Raw genomic sequence first — 20775 nt, 5'->3', positions numbered from 1 at the left:
AAATAACATGAGGACGGAAACAAGTGAGCAGACTTCACATGACTATACTGGATAAAGTCAAAGTCCCATAAAGGAAAGAATGTTTACTCGGACAGCATATTTGTGATGCCTGAGGATGGCTATATTGGGCATTCAAGACAAAGTTTGTGTCTGAGTAATCCCACTTTCATACTATATAATATTATATTATAACAGTCTGCTAGCTGAGTAGAATGTCTGAATTCATACTAATCATTAAAACAAAAGCTTAAGAAATACAAATTCTCATCATTTACTTTCACTTCATTTGTCACAAACGTTTGAGTTTCTTCTAATCTATACTTTGACAAGATCTTTTTGAGAAATGTTACAAAATGGTAACCATTGACTTCCATAATATTTGCTTTTCCCCCATAGATGTCAATGGTTACCAGTTTCCAACATTCTTCAAACTATCTTCATTTGTGTCCAACAGAAAACAAAAGGTATAAAGGTTTGGAAGGGTGAGTAAATAGTTTATTTTATTTTATTTTTTGAGTGAACAATTCCTTTAAAGTTTCCCAGTGATGGGTTGCGGCTGAAAGGGCATCTGCTGTGTAAAAACATGCTGGATAAGTTGGAGGTTCATTCCGCTGTGGTGACCCCGGATTAATAAAGGGACTAAGCCGAAAAGTAAATGAGCGAATGAATTCCGTTAAAGAGCAGGTCAAATGGTGTTTTAAAGCACTCTAATATAGTTTTGGAGCTCCCTACAACATCTAAGTTCAGAAAACAGTAATTTTCTTATAATATGCATTTAATAGAATAATTATTTAGCAGTTCTGTTTCGATAGGGTTCATCTGAATCATTTCCGGCTTTAGGATTATAAACCCCTCCTTTTCAAAAGCCAAGACTGCTTAGATTTTAATTGGTCTTTCCATATCTGAACTGAAACTTCACAGTTCACATTTTACATACATGTGTGGATTATGCAGATTTTGTACACTAATTGTAAAAATTCATAAATATAACGACTCGTTAAGGACATTTAGAGGCAAGATGTCCATTTGGGAGACATTATTTATCATGCACACTTTTTTGATTTAAAACGTTGCAGACTGTTTACATTGTAACGTTACTATTATCTCTGTCAGAAGAAATTTATCCAGATATTTAGAATCAGATAATCAGATAAAATCAGATAAAAGATAGGGTTGGTTAAAAAGAGCGCAACAGGCCAAAAAAAAAACTCTAATAAATTAGGGAAACAGTTGTTTAACAATAACTGACAGTGGCATGATCACAGCAATCCACTCCCGGCAGATGGCTGGTGAACTACACATCACACTAACACACTACAATTCCCATCATGCCGTTTCACACACCGGTTGCTGTTCACCACTGATGACTAACACACAGCTGAATCCTGTCATCACTGATCATCTGGACTACTTATACACCACACATACACCAGTTCAGGACTGAGTCTTTGCTTGCAGTCATCATGTGTTAGTTTTGTTTGCTGTTTGTTTTTGCCTGCCATGTGCCTGATCTTAGGGTGCTTTCACACCTAGACTTTTGTTTAGGAACCTGGCGTGTTTGCCCAGTTAGCGCGGTTCGTTTGGCATATGTGATTCCAGCTCGGATCCGTGCCAAAACAATCGGTCTGAAATCGCCTAAATGATGTGGTCTCTGCTCGACTGAAATGAACTCTGGAACAGATCGATTGTATATATTACAGTGTATTCTGGATATGTAATATCCATGTTAACGACTATATGAAGAGAGACTTATGAGTAGGGTGGGATGTCATTCCTACCGGTAAATGTGCGTTTCATGTCAAATACGAAAGTGAAAGCATGTTAACTATTAACGAGAGCTGTTTATCTATTAGGAGAATTGGCCGAACTGCAGTCTTGTTTTATCTGTTATTTCTCTCTATTATGTAAAGCCTATATTGCACAAAACTAGCCAACTGCTATGTATGAGAAAGTCTTGCATCTGATTTAAATTTGGTGATGATGTCTGTGGGTGTCACTATTCAAATGAAAGTGCAGCTTTTCGCTTATGTTGTCTTATTGCTCATCGTCATAAAATTAAATAGGGATGCATGACAGCTGAGCGGGAAAATTAACCGTGAAACTCTGACCAATGTGACGAGAATGTACTAGTGTGTGACTTGTTTTAGCTATTGTGGTCCATTTAGAAACTTTGCTGTGTGAAAGCGAACCGCACAAAAACAAAGTGCAACATTGTGACAATTTAAATTCCTATTTTGGAACAAAAAAAATCGATTTACAGGTGGGAAAGCACCCTTGGTTTTGTTAATGCCCTAGTTTTTGACTACGTTTTGGATGCCCTGCATGTAGATGTTTTGCCCTAGTTTTGACTATTGCCTGCTTACATGAATACTCGTATTAAATTGCACTTGGATCCGTACTTTTGTTGTCTGGGATTCTCTGCACGTGACAGACAGACCTGTTGTGACAGCTGATGTTGTTAACTGAATGCACTGTATATGCTAGACTAGTGATACACTATGCACATACACATGCAGTCCTATGCATACACTTCAGACCCGTTACTATACTTTATCACAGCCTCCAATGGCATAGATATATACACTAGATATAGCATACAGACCCTGAGCATGCGTCAATACCATCGCCATATTTGTACAGTGCTCCCAGGACAAATGTCATTCAACCGCACTAGTTTTTCTCTGCTTACGGGTGTAGTAATGTACAAATAAAGCACAAAGGTAATAACATTTCATAGGTAAAATTTTGTTTATTACGTTTTTGTATGTTACGAACTTTAGTGCTAAACAAGTATTGATGATAATAAAGTTTCTTACTGCACTGACCATAAGGCAAAGTAGCACCAACTCGCACTAAATTCTAGGCTTTTGCTAGTTTTGTTGAATAAAATAAGCAAACAATGTAAATGAAATACAACAAAAAGATGCTGCGGTGCTAGAAACTTATATTATTGTTGGCTAAGTGAACGAGTCATTGATTATGGGGATTCATTCACAAACGAATCGCTCCCTCTGTTAGAATGAGAAGTGAAAGCAGGAGAGGGGGTCTGTTTCAGGGCACGGATTAGATCCAATTTAACAGGGAGAAAGGATAATACATTTCAATGCACATAAACACATGCTCTTTGTCGGAAATGGCCATCGATGTAGAAAATGATGTAAAATTATAATTTTCATAATGTAAAAAAAAATCCAGACCATAGATTTATGTTTATATGTGCATATATCTCTGGCTCTGGATGGCCAGTTCTTCACTGCACCTTGGTCCCACATTCATTTCAATGGAGCGCTACCCTCTACTAAAATGACAGCTCTCTTGACGCATTCCTTCTGATAGACAACAATAGTGTAGGCAACATCTAATGTAATTATATATGCTCCAATGGTAGCTGGCTCTTGCATTTAGAAGGCAGGAGCTATACCATCATAATGCATGTTCCACATTCTACTGTTCATAGGTAATCTAAGTGAACCATGAACTCTTTGAAAAAGGCTTAGATGGTAAATGTTTTTATTATTATTAAAATATAATAAATATGTTTTATATTTGCTTGTGTCACCCTTCCGAGACATCATGAGGTTAGTTTGAACTCGAGGCCATAAAAGTGCCTCATGCTCTGAGTTGAACATTCCACTCGTGCGCTGAAAAAAGAGACTTGTTCCCAAATATTATGTTGAGGCTTTCCATGGTACAAAAAATGAAATTCTCCTCTGGCAATCATGCTCAACTGTTGTCAAAAAGCTCCATCTTTCGTTTTTGTAATCCGCAGATTTCTAAAAATGGACATCTGGTGCTGGTGAATGTGAGGAATGCGAGAGAATTAATGTGATGAGCATTATACATTTCGTTTGACTTTCGAAGATGGAATGCCGGGCCCCATTACATGCCTGATTTACAGATATAATTATAAACACATCTGCGGCAATGTGCGTGTGTTTGCTGAAGATTACAATGCTTTATTTCTTAGCAAAACAGTGACTTATGAGTGACTGGGGATTTAGGCTAGAAAAAACCCCTCAACAATGATGTAGCTAATTTAAAAACAAAACCGAATGGCTAAACAATGGCTAACCAAAAGCAAAAATAAGATTGTATGTAATTACTATTCCCACAGAAAAACAATGCAAACTCTTTCTCATCAGCCCAAACACCACTTTACTCCCTCGCTGAGCTATTTTTAGTTCAATGACATCATCAGTGTGTGACAACGCAGAAAGGCATTTTCTGGATAAGTTTGAACCTCTGGGAATATGCTATTGAGGCTTTAAGAGACCTCTTGTAGATCCAAAAGATATTTTCTCCTACAAACTTGCTGAAGTCGAAGTCTGGAATCATCAACACACAGATCTGGTTTTGCTTAAGCAAGAAACCAACCCCCTTTCCAAGAAGTACACAACTTCAGGAGGAGCACAACGGCGTTTAGTCATTTTATATGAAGCGTTCCAGCTCAAATGCGCCTCAGTGGAACATCAACACCTCGTCTGAAAAACAAACACGCACGTCTCAAATAGGTCAACACGGGGTTTAGTTGGCCAAGTCCCACAGAGTGTGTTTATTTATAAGAGGAGCTCGTTCTTTAGCTAATGCAGGAGATGTTTTAGTGTTATTATTGTAGGTAATTCCTTTGAGGTGATGTGAGGCAGGAAACAGGGAATCTTACTCGTGAAGAAAGACGTTTGTACAAAATAATAAGCTCTGAAGAACACCGACTGTTCATGGCTGGTCAGCGGTGATGCAGAAAGTCGGCCCAAAAATATTTGAACACTGAAGTCACACTTAAAAGTTAAATAATTAAACCGGTGGCATTGTTTTAAAGAAGACAACAGAAGCACACTATGTAAGTATTTGTAAGATTTTAAAACAACTAAAATGTATTTGACAAAAAGGAAAACACATGTAGAAAACTCATCTATCTATAACTACATTTTAACAGCAACTTTAAGTACAACATACAACTGTAACCGCAAGCTGTATGCGTTTATTTCTTCAAAAAGATCTGATTCATCATTGAATCAGTTGCTCAAAAATGATGAGATCACAGTAGTTTTGCTGAATGTTTTACTTAAAAGAACTGACTCATTAGAATAATTTATTATTAAATCAGTCTACACTGGTTCTGCTGTATGGTTTTGTTACTTAAAAATATGCTTCAAAAGAATCATTTGGTTCTAAAATCTGACTACATGTCATAAGAATCATTTGTCTGGGAATCAGATTTACAGTGTATAATTTAGATTTACTAAATCCTACTCATAGCAATTTCTTTTCTCTGAAACTGGACCACATTGGAAGTACTGCTCGTATTTGTTTCACTAGAAACCGTGGACTCATAAGAATCATTCATTTGGAATCCAGACTGGTTCTGCTTTATGTTTCTGAATGAACAAAAAGAACAATTCATAAGAATCATTTGTTTAAGAACTTGACTTGAGTGGTTGCACTATTTGATGTTCTTAATTAACTAAAAACAAATAAAACAGTAATTTGTTCAGGTCACACTGGTTGGGTTGTATGTTCCACTAAAAACTGGCTGCAGCCTTGATGATGCAAGCTGAGATTGCATATCTCAGAGATGCACTGTCAGACACAATGTACTCAATGGAGTTAGTGACATCACCGTGAGGGGTAGGGTTAGGGGCGGGCTCTAAAAAGCATTGCATGCAGCTCAGATTGCACCTGCACCAGGTTTGTATCCAGACCCCTGTTTTGCTATAGATTTGTCTGGTGTCTATATAAATTTGTAAGTGTTATAATAAGTGTTTTGAACACTTAAGTCACAAGCTAGTCACAAATGTGTTTGCGTCTTTAGAGAATCTATTTTTTTGTGGCATGAGGCACCTTTTTTTTTTTAAGTGTGTTTTTCTGTTATTGTGTGTTTTGCATGCACAGCTCATGCTTGCCTGCTACACCTCGCATTTTTGACTGTGTGCTATGTGCGCCAGCAGCTGAAAAAGTCAACTCTGCAGAAAAAACGCCTGAGCATCAAGACCGTTTATTCAGCGTAGTTGCCTAAACTAGCATCATAAATTGTGCAACACCCTGCAGGTCTTTCAAGTCTTTCAAAAGAGAAAATCAACAATAATGCAGTGCGTTTTACCTCGCTTTTAGAACTGAAAGTGTGTTCCACAGTGTCAAAGTTTTTATTTTGTTTTGTTTCACTGCCATAATTGTCTCTTCTTAATTCATCATTTAACTTCTTTTAATTTCTCTCTGGACAAGTGCCGCTTTGCAAAAAATATATGGAACAGCTGAAGGTGTGTATCATGCAAATCAGTAAAAAACTGTTCAAATTCACTAGCAGAAGAACGAATTTAAGAACAAACTCATGTGTGTATGCATGTTTTGTGAATTAGGGGGAAAGTTATGGTGAGAAGTTCTAATGTGCATATAAATACAAAAACATATGCAATTATTAGTGAATTAGACCCATTTTTTAGTTTGAAAATACTGGTGTCTATTCCAGTACAGACCGAAAAAAGAGGCATGTCTACTCACAATTGCTCTATGATTGGTCTTGCTCTATGATTGGACTACTGCAGGGATGGGCAAATGTAATGCTGCGGTCACACTAGAGACTGTGCATGTGCGATTCTGTAGTACGGCGCTGGAAAAGGGGCGGGATTAAACAAGATGATTAGCCATTAAAAAAGCGAGCGATTGGTCCATGTTTAAAATTTCTGTCCAGAGAGGTCATGTTTTGATCTTCGATTGGTCTCACGCAATCATGTGATGCGATTTTGCAAGTCAGAGTTTACCAAGCTTGAACTTTCCAACGCAGCGAACTGCGAAACTTGTTGCACAAGCTTGCGTTTCCAGTTTGATGCATTCGCGTTTGTATGATTAGAAGTCTATGGGGAGAAAAGTCCAGTGTGATCGCAGCTTGATTCTTCAGGGCTGGTGCTCCAACACTAATCAAACACACCTGAACACACTAAGCAGTGTCTTCAAGATCACTAGAAAGCTATAGGCAGGTGTGTTTGATTAGGGTGAGAGCAAAACTATGCAGGACACTGGCCCTCCAGCATAAAGTTTGCCTATCCCTGAACTACTGCGTAAGTGCTTATCATTCTCTCATTTGTAAAGCCTCTCTCTCATATCACCATTATATAAGCGGTAGATGTAAATACAGATGGCAGCAAAATATGAACATGATCACTGAGAGTGAATATACTTGTATCATGCATTTTGGGCTATTAATGAGACCTTTTTTATAAACTGACAATGCTCTAGTGCAGGGGCTCTCTAACTCAGTCCTGGAGGGCCAGTGTCCTGCAAAGTTTAGTTCCAACCCCAATTAGACACACCTGGGCTAGCTAATCAAGCTCTGAAGCTGTGGTCACTCTGGGCTTTTCTCCCCATAGACTTACATTCATACGCACGCAATTGCGTCTGACCAGAAACACAACCTTGTGCGACAAGTTTCGCAGTTCGCTGAGTTGCAGAGTTCAAGCTTGGTGAACTCTGACCTGCGAAATCGCATCACTTGACTGCGTGACACCAACCGAGGTTCAAAACATGACCTCTCTGGACAGGAATTTTAAATATGGGCCAATCGCTCGCTTTTCAAATGTCTAATCGTCTTGTTTAATCCCGCCCCTTTTTGCAGCGCCGTACTACAGAATTTCGCAAGCTCAAACTTTAGTGTGACCGCAGCCTTACTATAAGCTATCTATACACATCCTTGCAGGCATGCTGAGGCATGTTAGAGATAAAATCTGTAGGACAAGTTTGAGAGCCCCTGCTCTAGTTTAAATGGCACAGAAAAAAAACTCATCACACTGGACAAAGTTAATGTGTCTTACCTGAGCAAAGCTCTCCTTTATAGCGCAGGCAACTGAAATCGTCACACTCGCATCTTTTCCCCCATACTTTGCCGAAGTCATTATTGTGACAGACGCACTGGCCGCACACACAGTCTCCCCGGCCGCTGCAGATCACCTTGTCTGGCCCACTGCAGGCATCCTGCTCTGTTGGGCTGTAGTCGCCCTCCGCACACTCACAGCGGGGACCCAACCGCCCCGGGTGACACAGGCAGATGCCACACTCATAGGTGCCATTGCCATGGTGGCAGACGGGACTCTCAGGCTCGGCCTTTGCTTGGCATTTACACTCACATTCAAAGTTGACTGTGATCTGCAAGGTGTCTTTGAAGCCCACTGGTTTGATAGTGAAGGTTTTGCGCTTCTCCTTTGGACAGCCTCTGGCTCTGGCTTCAACACTGAAGGACACCTGGAAAGATGATTTTGATGAAGGTGTTAGAAAGCAGACATTATTTATTTGATATGTATGTATGTATGTATGTATGTATGTATGTATGTATGTATGAATGTATGACTGTATGTATGTATGATTGCATGCATGTATGTTAGGCATGGGCCAGTATAGGATTTTGACGGTATGATAACCTTGGATAAAAATATCACAGTTTCACGGTACCATGCTATTGTGATTACTGCTCTAAAATATATTCTTTTAAATGTCTTTTTAAATGTTTAAACGTCTGAGATACTGTTGTCCTAAAAAATTTGTGTGTGTATCTTTGTACACAATATGTGTGTATTGACAAATACATATAATTAATTATGTGTACTGTAAGCAAGTGAAAGGCTTTGATTTAATTATATGTAAAAAAAATAATCATTCATTAATGAAACTAATTAAATGTAAATAGTAATTATAATTACATTAAATCATAATAAATATAAAATACTAATTTTATTTGACACATACACAGTCATACACCGTACAATATGAAATGAAATGCTTATACAACCGCCCATGACTGTAAAAAACGAAACTAATATCAATAAGAATTATTATTAGGATTAAAAAAAGAATTATCATTATGGAGTTTAATAAGTAAAAAGTATAAGTAAAAAAAACCTGACAAATTTAGCTATAGAAATAGGAGTTATAGCTATAGAAAATAAGACCAAATATATTTGTATCAAGTAGATTGTCTCAAGTAGATGACAATCTGCTTATCATATCTTAAAAAGCACAATATAATATAATATAATATAATATAATATAATATAATATAATATAATAAAACAAAACATAAGATAACATAATATAATATAGGTGTCACGGTAGCGCAGTGAGTAGCACGATCGCCTCACAGCTCGCTGGTTCGAGCGGGTGTGTGGAGTTTCTGTGTGGAGTTTGCATGTTCTCCCCGTGTTCACGTGGGTTTCCCCCGGATGCTCTGGTTTTCCCTATACAGTCCAAAGACATGCGGTACAGATGCGTTGAATAAACTAAATTGTCTGTAGTGTATTTGTGTGAATGCAAGAGTGTATAGGTTTTTCCCAGTACTGAGTTGTGGCTGGAAGGTCATCCGATGCGTAAAACATACGTCTGATAAGTTGGTGGTTCATTCTGCTGTGGTGATCCCTGATTAATAAAGGGACTAAGCTGATAAGAAAATAATATAATAATATAATAATAATATAACAGTTTATTAAAATAATCCTCATAGTAATCAAATAACCAAAGTTTTATTTTGATTGGTTGTCATGAAGACACTTGGGTTTCTGTGTTCACGATAATCTGACGATAACACGATAAGCCTTCTTAAGTGTAATGTTTACCAAAAATACAGGAAAAACAAATGCTGTGTTAAAAATATAATATAATATAATATAATATAATATAATATAATATAATATAATATAATATTTTATAGAGTTAGTTTAGTTTTTTTGAGTCTTTATCTTGTTGACAGTGTTGACTAATATGTGACTGACGGTCTCAGAGTAAAGCCGGTTAGTTTGAGTCAGAGCAGAGCAGAGAACAGGAAATGGGCACGTCTGATGGCCAGACACACTCAGCAAAATGAGTAATGACATATTAACACCCACTTGTCCTGTATGTGTGGAAGATTTTGCAGTTAACCACGTCCAAGGAAGGGAGTGAAACCGCATTATTTTTATGCAACTCATTTATCAAGGAAGCCAGATGATCGCACATTAGAAAGGGCCTTTCCTGTGCTCCTCCTCAAGTGAAACATGTCAAAACATCACAGTTGGTAAAAGACATTGAAAAGAAGGAAATGACTGAATTGAACCAAGGGGGAATTTTGGATTCAGCGGTTTGGTGAAGCAACACCAGGAATTTCATTATAGAAGAATAAAGTTACAACATGAGAATGGAATGAGATGGATGGAGGAAATTAGAGAAACTGACAGATAGAGATCAAGAAGGAATAAGATACTAACGGTATCTCCTCTTTTGAGGCCAGAGCAGGATCTCAGCCCAGGAATGACCTCTCCGTTGAGACATGTGGCATTAAATGTTAGACTGAGCTCTTCTGGGACGTTCAAGACCTCCAGCTCTACCTTAGAGCGCAGTTTCTGATGTAGAAACAAAATAGCAAACAATAGATCAGACAATAGATGGAGAAGGAAAGATCCATAATCAACCCAAGTACAACTCTATCAGTAACACATGTGGCATTATGTGGATCACCACAGAAAACTGAAAGCAGGAACAACAGAAAAGCTCCAAAATGGCAGAAACGTGAAACAGTGTGTATAATGAATACTTTTATTATTGGTCAATGATTTTAGTGGAGAGTTTATGGCTTTAATTAAATTAATATTTACTTTTCAGCAGTGTTGGGTATTTCGAAAACGTACTAATTACATATTTAAAGGTTCAAGAAAGCCATGAGTACTTTTTTGAGATTTTAACAGATTTGTGTGTGATGAGCATCAGTTAAGACAGTTAAGACGTTAATTGTAGATAACACTGGATAAGTTTAAGCTTTTGTCAGCTGATTTAATCTTCTGGGATTAAAAACATTTTTGGGGCGGGATCAGATTCAGTGACGTAGTGCCGATCTGCCTGTCCAGTGAAGACGTTTTGGTTTCTCATTATTATTCATAGACTGAGTTGTCTTATCCTATGAGAAGACCCTGCTTCTTAAATATTCATGACTGCATGTGTTTCCGATGACAGACTACAAAGCTGTGAGACCGCAGCCACGCACAGCATACAGTATTTAGGCGTTCATAAAGGGTCGTATGTGTTTGTTTCCATGATCCACAGGGTTTATTGCATGTTTTTCCCTGAGACGCTGTCAGGGCCGATACAGCAAAGCTGTTTGTGTGTACCAAGCATTTTTGTTAGGAGAGCTGTATGAGAATTGGAGAATTGCAGACTTTTGTCTTTGACCAGTTGAGTTCATTACCATTCAGACACATCCCTATATCCGTGCTGCCATGCTTGCCAATGTATAAAATTTCTAGATTACCAGAAGGGTTAATGGTTGGAATAGATAGGGAGACCTGCTGCACTGCTGTCCAATGTGTCTGCATTCAGACCAGTGTCTGATTTTTCTTTTTAGCCTGATTTTGTGAGCCAACTGACAGCAGTTGTTCGCTCTCCTCTTTTTTTTCCCCTGCTCTGCTGGCCTAGCCTACTCCTCCCTCTGCTCATAGCGCTCCATGCCCATCATGTAGCATCTTTTGAAAAATCTCTGAGGTAGACTTAAACTGAAAGAGGGGGGTTTCAGGACCCTTTAAGGTTGTTTTTAAAGGGGTCCTAATACATATTTCACATTATTAATTGTAGTCAGTTTTTATTTTTATATTTTTGAGTATAAATCATAAATTAAGTTAAATATTCTCAAAGTTCACTCCAAAGGGAGATATTTAAGTTTTTAAAAATTCATTTCAAGAACTACAATGAGCATCGTGTTTGGACTATGAGATTTAATGATGTCACTAAGTGGCCTATGGAAATTGGAATGGTTGGGGTAACAATAATGTTATCACTCTGATTACAGTATGTCTTGCTATATCCATGTGTGCAAAAGTACTGTGCAATCTTCTTGACCAGGGGTCACCAATCTCGGTCCTGGAGGGTCGGTGTCCCTGCAGGATTTAGCTCCAGCTTGCCTCAACACACCTGCCTGGATGTTTCAAGTATACCTAGTAAGACCTTGATTAGCTTGTTAAGGTGTGTTTGATTAGGGTTGGAGCTAAAATCTGCAGGACACCGGCCCTCCAGGAACAAGTTTTGTGACCCCTGTTCTTGACCAATATTCTCAGCTCAAATTATACTGTGAAATATTTGCCGTTCCGATTCTCAAATATTCTAAGAACATTCATTTCACTGTTTAAACACCTTACTAATGATCACATTAGTTGATCTATGATGACTGAGAGGCGCTATAATAATCTGCACAGCAGTGCAGAGATTAGAGCTTCTGGATTTGCAACATGTAAATTCATTAACTTCTCCCAAAATATATGAAATTAAGTGACTGTTGAACTTGGACAAGTATAGAGTAAATGTTCTAGTTTCCCAAACAGTTTGTATCTCTTTAGGGCTGGGTGATTTGACCTAAAATCAAAATCTCGATGAATTGAATATTTTAACTCTATTCCGATTAATGAACGATTAATTTATCGTTTATCATCCATCGTCCTACTTGACCAGAGATCAGATGTGGCTGCAAAGTGGCCACAGAAGTATAAATCAGCCTTAATTGGTTTATACTTCTCCATGCCTTGCGCATAGTCGTGCATTTATACTTAAGTGTGCTGTTTGTGTTCCTCTGCAATAACTCTTCTGACACGCTTGCGGGCAGGGTTTTTTTAAGTTCCTCTGCGTCAAGTTTCTTTGCGGGTGTTTTTACTCACTGCTACTGTAATGTATAACTAGCTCAAACTCGCTCATTCTGAGGTGAGAACCAGCGGATCAGCAACAACTTTAAACATGAAGTAAACAAAAAAACTCAAGTTTCCAACTGTAGCTCCTACATGAGACTTCACACTTGTAAACACTCGCTGCTCTCCCATGGCTCTCCGTGCCGTCCACACTTGTCACCGCTATCAAGCTGACAAATCACAGAGCTTGCACTGCGCATCTTCGCAACGTGTACTTTGAAAGGTGCGCATTAACGTTAGTTTCAGCCACGGCGAGGGGTTTGTGACCAAGCGAAGGCTGTGCCTGACCATACGTGTATGCTTGACGCAGAAGTATAAACTAAGCGGGGTCACGTGACTCCACATGCGGTAGGCAAAGTAATCGAAAAAAATCGAACTGGAAAATTTTGATCGATTATAGGTTCTGATTGTCCATTCCGATCAATTTTTAGATTAATCGCCAAGCCCTATATCTGTTCTGAATAACACGCAGATTATTAACACACAGATCTTCATATTATATGCAAAAATGATTCACATTGCTGCTTGGACAAGGGGTGGCTAAAGCACTGGAACAGCTAAACAATTAGTTCTGTTTTTCAGAAGCGTATCCATTGTAAATGCCTTACTACGAGGTATGATTTAAAAAAAAATAATAATTTCAACAACAAGTGACTACGGAACAAAACTTCTTGTGTTTTTTACTTTATATAAAATACACATTAAGATAATAGAATGATGTTTACTTTTTTCTTAGTTACCTAAACATTATTTGTCAGCCAAAGTCTGGATGACTCACAATTTTTCACAATAAATTAGGGTTGATCATTAAGAGACAGTCTCAAATTTCAGCTCTCTTTTTATTTTCCAAACGTACCATGTTTTGCCCTATATTTCATTTTTCTAACATGTTTTCTGTGTAATCAAAAATAGCCTCAAAACACTAATAACCTAAAATAGCATACTCAGTGATAGCCAATCATGTCGTAGTATATTTTGAATTACAATATTAACCTTCAATCACTTACAGTATATATTGATTGACTTGAAATGAATCTGGTGTCAGTGTTCCTGATGGAGGGTGCTGAGGAGCTCAAGTCGCACACAAAAACAAAAATACTATCATTATAGCAAGATAAAGTCATGGATGAATATTAGAAGATATGCTAAAAGAAACTAAAATGTACTGCATCTCATGTAATCTGTCACGACCACCAGCAGTCGAACTACAATCCTGCCTCAATATGAACTGCAAGTCCTGTTATGCAACACACACCTGCTCCAAGTCTCCATTGATTACACTCCCACAGCTGATGCTGCTCATGGACTGATTACACTATACATATATACAGCTCACTTTAACACTCTCATTGCTGAGTCTTGTTAGGTTAACACCCTGTAACATTACAAAGCGTTTCCCTGGTATAGTTTCTTTGTGGTCCGACCATTGCTTTGTTTCGTTTACCCTGTCTGCCACCTTTACTGACCATCTGCCTGTTACCTGACGACACCTCTGGATTTTGTTTGTGCCTGTTTGCGCCTTTTGTTGATCATTACCTGTCTGACCACAATTTTGATTAACTCAGTTGTTCCTTGTCTCTCTTCTGTGGTTACATAATCACCCAGTCAGTGTCTCAACTGCAGAAAGATGTCATTAAAATGGCTTGTTAACTATATGTCATGCAAAATGTTGTATTTAACTCAGGTAATTATTTATGTTTTCTTTTTTTTGCTAACACCCATGACTGGGGAATTTTCTCTAATCATGTCTAACTAGTTTCAAACCATTTTTAATATTTCTACTGCACTGGCATTTTATTAAAAGTCCATCCTGACAGAAATGAATTATTACTTTTTTTCACTAAACCCAGAAATTCCCTTCGGTACATTAATAAAGAGACATTACAGCATACGCATCCTGGATCAGCTGGATGACGTTATGAGAGTCCTCAGACAGCGTACCCACTGCAGTGCCAGGGATCAACTCACTGTAGTTCTACAAAGCATAAAGAGCAGGAGAAATCTTTCCGAGTGTTCTAAAATATTATATCTGACATACAGTACTGATTTACTGCTTTTAGAGTTATTACTTTTCTTACCTTATAGAGTGATTCCACATGGCTAGTTACAGCAAAGATCAGATTTATATTGTTCTCAGACATTTTCTCTGTGATTAGTGCCAGGGATGGGTAGTCCTGAAAATATTTTGTCCATTAGTATATACACTACATAATAAAAAACACCTGCAGCATTTTTTCAGTACCATAGTTGTGGACATATTGTAGATGTTGTCCATGCCCACATGGCATTGGCCATCATTGGGTCGCACAATTCCTGCCATACGCCCATCCAGTGCCACATGTGTTTTGGCATCTGTAGTGAAAACCAGCAAGTGGGATGCACCTGGTCTCCAACCAATTTTGTCCTGGAATAAAGACAAAATCATTAAATAAGAGACGTAAAAATGGCAGCAAGCCAATTATAACCAGTAAATCATTTTGTTTAGAGAGCTCAACCTTGCACACGGCTGCCTGTATGATGGCGTCAAAGCCTCCCTCTGGGGCGTCCCTGTTTCGAGACACCTTCTGTTTTTTCACCTCCTCGGTAAAGCGGTTCACCTCCTCCGTCAGAGACAGAACGTGTCTGTAGCCAAACTGAGGCTGGCACTTGTATGGGATTCTAGCACATATGAGATAATGGAGCAACTGCTTAGATGCAAAAAGACCAAAAAAGGACACTTTAAACCTATTTTACACCTTTTTTAAGATTTAGGAGAAGTCTTTTGTGTCTCCAGAATGTGTCTGTAAAGTTTCAGCTCAAAACACCCATCAGATTATTTATTATAGCTTTCCGAAAGTTGTAATTTTCTGCTTTGAACAACCATGTGGCTGTTTTTTGTGGCCTGTGCCTTTAATGCTAGTTCTCCCCACCCATGGTTCTCATGTGCCTGTCAGAGTGTGCCTCAATCTCCACCTCTGCTGCATCAGATACACAGCACAGTGACAGACATGAAGGAAGCAGATCTCCTTCTTGATCACATTTGATGATGACTGATGATCACAGAGAGCTGAACAGATCTTTTAATTCCAGTTGCTTTGTCCTGTCTTATTTATATGATTATACGTGTTACTACGTTAATACGCAGTTGTCAATCAAATTGCTGGGCGGGGAAACCGCACTCCTACGTCACGTTGCGGTGGGCCTCAAAAAAATTTTTAAGTAGTGACACCAAACCCCATCCCAAATCCATCCGCCATTGGGGGATAAGCAAATCATACTAAATTGTATGAATGAGTAAGAATTGATACGAATTTAGTCACTAAATCAAAAAGTTATGAATTGCCTTGAGATAGCTTTTGTTTTATCACATTGACTGCATGTTTCTATCATAAGACTACTACTGACAGCTACTGTTTTAGCATGCAGCTAGCATGTTTCTATCATATAATTTAGCACACTGTTAACATGTTGGTATGTCATGATTTTGCCAAGTTCTGATTGGCTGAATGGAATGTTGTTCCAGGGTTAACATAGATGTTAATCAAGGAACATGTCCTACTTGAAATCAGGTTAGCATAATATGTTACTAGCACATTTCTAGTTTCTAGCAGGATTTACCATGCTGCTTTTTCACAGTCTATGGTTTTAAAATATCCAACATGTTTCTTCCATGGTTAACACACTGTGTGTTATATCTTGGAAGGAACATGTTGGATAAATACTATGTTTTAACATTAGAGCCTTATTTTTCGAGCCGCTAAAACTGCTAGCATGTTTTTTTGTATAACACAATGCTAGCATGTTTTAAAATGTTGCCAACAGTTTTATACCAAGATCTAGCAAACAGTCAGTATTTTATTACACTGCTAGTTCTTGTTTTAGCATAAAGCTAGCATGATTCTAGCATTATTTCTGCTTGGATGTTTTATCACATTACTAGCAAGTTTCTAGCTTGATTAAGCACATTCCTTACATTTTAACACACTGCTTGCATGTTTTTAACACAAAGAATAATGTTTCAATAAAAGAACAGAAGACCAACACAATGAAAAAGTCCAGGAAGCAGCCATATAACCAGGCTACTACTTCTACTGGTAACTGTGTATCAGGGCCAGTAATGAAAGATAGTTCTTCTTTACCTTGCTGCCACAAATAAGACACAACATTTCAGTTTAGAAAATAAAACAAATTTTGTAGTAACTCAGCAAATGCATACACCTCAGCCATAATAGCAGAGTGTCTAAAGATGTAATATGAGATTCTGTCAGCCAAAAAGCACAACTCTCAATTACAAGTTTGTAAAAAACACCCATCATCTGTAATGTTTATCTTCAGCTTGTAAATATATGTCATCACTCACGAGTAGCAGGGATTTAACACGGCTTCCTGAGGAGAGATGTACATATACGGGGACACAGGTTTATCCACAAAAGCCCCAAAGCCCATGCGCAGATTACTAGTGGTTTTGCTCATCTCTTCAGCCAGGCCTCGCCCCAACCGTCTCAACTGAGACAAGTCGTCATTCATGGAGTAGGACAGGTCCATCAGATAGTACAAATCCACAGGGTAGTCCTCAACCTGCCGGACTTTCAGCTTGAAGACCTGCGAATCATCTGTGGGATGACAGAGTAACAATTGATTCATGGAGGAACATGTCATTTGCGGTTGCTCGATGATGGGCTGATGAACTCACCGGGTCTCAGAGAGATGTGTATGCTCTGAGGTTGGATCTGGGTGACATCAGTGGTGGATCCCGAGGCCTTGTCACTGAGATCTTTGTTCTCTTTTACGTGCATTTTGCTGGTTGGATACTCCAGAGCTCCCTTGTTGCATCCTGACTCTACAAGGTTCCTCTTCAGGTCACATCGGGAAGAACCAGGAACATCTTGTCCAAAATCCTGACAAACATTTCACATACAGTCATCCTCAGAAATTAAGGTATAAGATCTGTCACTCGGGTGGTACCTTTTTAAAAGTGTAACCCAAAGGTAATGTGCAGCTGTAAAGTACAAAAGTGTACCTTTTGAAAAGATACCGCTCCAAGTTTTGTACCTTTATTTCTGAGAGTGCAAAGAGAAAAGTTTACATAGATCTCTGTTCACTCTCACAAATAAAGGTAAATGAGCTGTCACTGGGGTGATGCCAAAAGGTACAAATTTGTACCTAATAGGTCCATATTAATACCTCAATCGTACATATTAGTACCTAAAAAGAACAAAAGTTTTCCTCTTAAAATGTTTAGGTACAAATATATACGTTTGAGGAACCAATATGGACCCTTTACTTATAAATTTGTGCCTTTTGAAAAGGAGTGTAGCAAAAAATAAAAATAAATTAATTAAAGACTTATTTGCTGTTGGTTGAAACAAAGGTAATCCTGATTCTCAAGATTTGTATTTTGGCCTAAGAATGATAAAATACTGACCTGTTTCTGAGACAACATTTCTAAAAGCATATATTTCATTATAAGGTCAGGATGTTTTTACTCTGTATTTGTGGCACAAGCTTTCTAACTATTCAGATGTACAGTTTTGCTAAATCAGACAATCAGAACTATGTGAACCATTCCAGCAGGCAAACAATATCATAAGACGTTAATATTAGGTTAGATTTAGGTTGTGACGTCAGGTGACCAAAATTCAATGTCCAGCCAGTGTATAAGGACAACAATATTTTGACATCCAATAAAAACGTCAAGTGACCTTGATATTTGGTTGATTTTAGGTTGTGTATGAAAGTAACTAAAATCCAATGCCGAGCCAACATCTAGCATCATATTGACGTCAAATACTAACATTTATTCGTCAGGTATTGCAACCAAATCCAACGTTTGATAGACATCATAGTGAAAACATCCACACAACATCGAGCTGTAACATCAATAGACCTTGATTTTAGGTTGAACGTTGGACACTGACGTCAGCCTGACGTGGGTTCTGACGTCAACCCAATTTTCATTTCCAAACAAAATTCAACGTCCCCACGACAATGGGGTACAATGTCAATATGACATCATGTTGACATCCTGTGGCTGCTGGGTAGGTTTACATAACATATCCACATTATGTTGGCAATACGTTCTTTTGATAAAAGCCTGCATTTTTGTTTTAGGAATTTATTGAATGTTGTAACTCATTCCTCCTACAAATTCATTGGCAAACCTCCCTTTATTTGACTTTTGCAGGACATATGCTTTATATGGTCTCAATTATTTACAATTGAACTTCACTTGTCGTTAAATTAAACTAATGCCTAGACTCAAATATAAAATGTATTATTCTGGAAACCATAATGAGTATATGAACAAAAATGACCATTGTCTTCAACAACAATTCATTGTTGCAACTGATGTTTTGTCAAATACTGTAACACAACAATTCCTTGACTCAGAGAGTCAATCTATTTCATTCAATCATGATCTCAACATATCAATATACTACTGATAAAAAAATACTAACACATTTAGGGAAAAGATAACACAACATGCATTTGACACTGAAACTCAGATTTTACTATTAATCCTACTGCTCTCTGCTCTATGTAGCAATTTGATAGTGTGATAAAATCTAATGTAAACATGTTTCAGCTCAGTTATTAAACATTGCAGAATGCCACACCTCTTGAAAGCACCAGGCACAGGTTGGATGAACGGCCAGGCACTGCTGACATGTGCTGGCTCCTCGAGAAGTACAGATATTAGAACCTGGAAACGAGAGAGAAATGCAAATTTTTGATCTCCAGTTGTGTTAAATTATAGCCTGCAGCTTTATAGAAACACAAATGTGTCAATCCCATTTTATATTAGTAGGCCTTAACTATTAGTGTATGTATTTGCATCAAATGTGAATATGGTGTACTTACTGTGTTCATAATCAATGGCAAAACTGTTGCTCTTGAGGTGGGATATGGGTAGATTTAGGAACAGGTTTGGTGGTATGGTTAGGTTTAATGGTGGTTTAAGGTTAATTACAGAAATTAATTAAAGATGTAATCACATGCAAGTAGTTAATCATAAGTACAATGTTAAAACATGTATTTACACAAGTACACATTGTATTAGTTGAGCCCACCTATTATAAAGTGGGAACAACGTGTCTAATCATAAACATGAGATCAAATTCACTGCTTTCCTTTTTAGGGGAATAGTGTAAAAGTCTGTGTGCATCAGCATAACAGTATAGGGATCAGACAAAACACTTTAGACATTCATTTCAGTTCACATACACTCTTAAAAATGAATGTTCTTTAAATATAAATGTTTTTTACTAGCAAAGGGTGATTATTGGCAATGTTAAACCTTTAACATCCCTCCATACTTTATAGTGGAGAAAGGGTATTTGTTAAATGCTCTTCACAACATGAACATGGTTTCAAGAACTTTTCACAAAAAGGTTATTTAGGAAGCAAAAAGGAGGTCCTTTTTTTTTTAAGACTGACTTTCATCAGATCTGACATATATTGTCAGGGAACAACAGAATTAAGTGCGCACGTAAACATACAGGTACTTACAAATTATTCTTATAATAAATAGACATGGGTCCTACTATTGCATCTATAAGGCTAATGCTTTGAAAGAAAGAAAGAAAGAAAGAAAGAAAGAAAGAAAGAAAGAAAGAAAGAAAGAAAGATGTCCTCCATACAAAATAAAAGGGAAAACCAATATGTCAAAAAAAGGTCAAACATTCTCTATCTTGAATCACATAATCAGTTCATGCATAATCATTTATAGACATTAAATAAAACGGCTATCTGAGAAGAAAATAAGAGTTCAGATTCAGCACAGAACTAGCCTATAAAGTAGGTTCACAGTAAAGTAAAAAGACGAACGTACCCAGTCCGACATCAATTAGGAATATAATAACACAGTAAATCCATAAACTGAAGAGTTTGGCTGAAGTTTCCTCCATCGTTGTTATCGCTGTTCCCTTCTACTACACCGGTGGTTTGTGCGGTCTGCGCCCTCCTTCTCTTCCTTTACGGTCCAGCACAGACATCAGACCAACACCAAATATAGAGTAAATTGTGGTAAAAGCTTGTTTTCGAGGGAGGGAGCAGAGGAGGGATCGACTCACATTTGCCGCGGGTTCTGAATGGAACCGTTGCCTACCTGCGAAAGATC

General features: G+C 37.9%; 1 protein-coding gene across 1 annotated transcript in view; it reads right to left on the bottom strand.

The window, feature by feature from the left end:
• itgb3b (integrin beta 3b) overlaps positions 1-20746 on the bottom strand; it is a 32462-nt gene extending 11716 nt beyond the window's left edge. Inside the window, exons 1-10 of the mRNA XM_056469244.1 lie at positions 20488-20746; positions 19274-19359; positions 17350-17554; positions 17017-17269; positions 15173-15335; positions 14920-15081; positions 14756-14851; positions 14563-14652; positions 10221-10355; positions 7803-8229 (exon numbers count right to left, since the gene is read on the bottom strand). Of these exons, the coding sequence (XP_056325219.1) occupies positions 7803-8229; positions 10221-10355; positions 14563-14652; positions 14756-14851; positions 14920-15081; positions 15173-15335; positions 17017-17269; positions 17350-17554; positions 19274-19359; positions 20488-20563 (1693 nt within the window). The 5' untranslated portion in view covers positions 20564-20746. The remainder of the gene's footprint in view (positions 1-7802; positions 8230-10220; positions 10356-14562; positions 14653-14755; positions 14852-14919; positions 15082-15172; positions 15336-17016; positions 17270-17349; positions 17555-19273; positions 19360-20487) is intronic.
• Positions 20747-20775: the final 29 nt, after the last annotated feature.

The sequence above is a fragment of the Danio aesculapii genome, chromosome 12 (assembly GCF_903798145.1).
Source record: "Danio aesculapii chromosome 12, fDanAes4.1, whole genome shotgun sequence".
NCBI lineage: Eukaryota > Metazoa > Chordata > Actinopteri > Cypriniformes > Danionidae > Danio > Danio aesculapii.
This window is presented reverse-complemented; position numbering and strand designations above follow the sequence as displayed.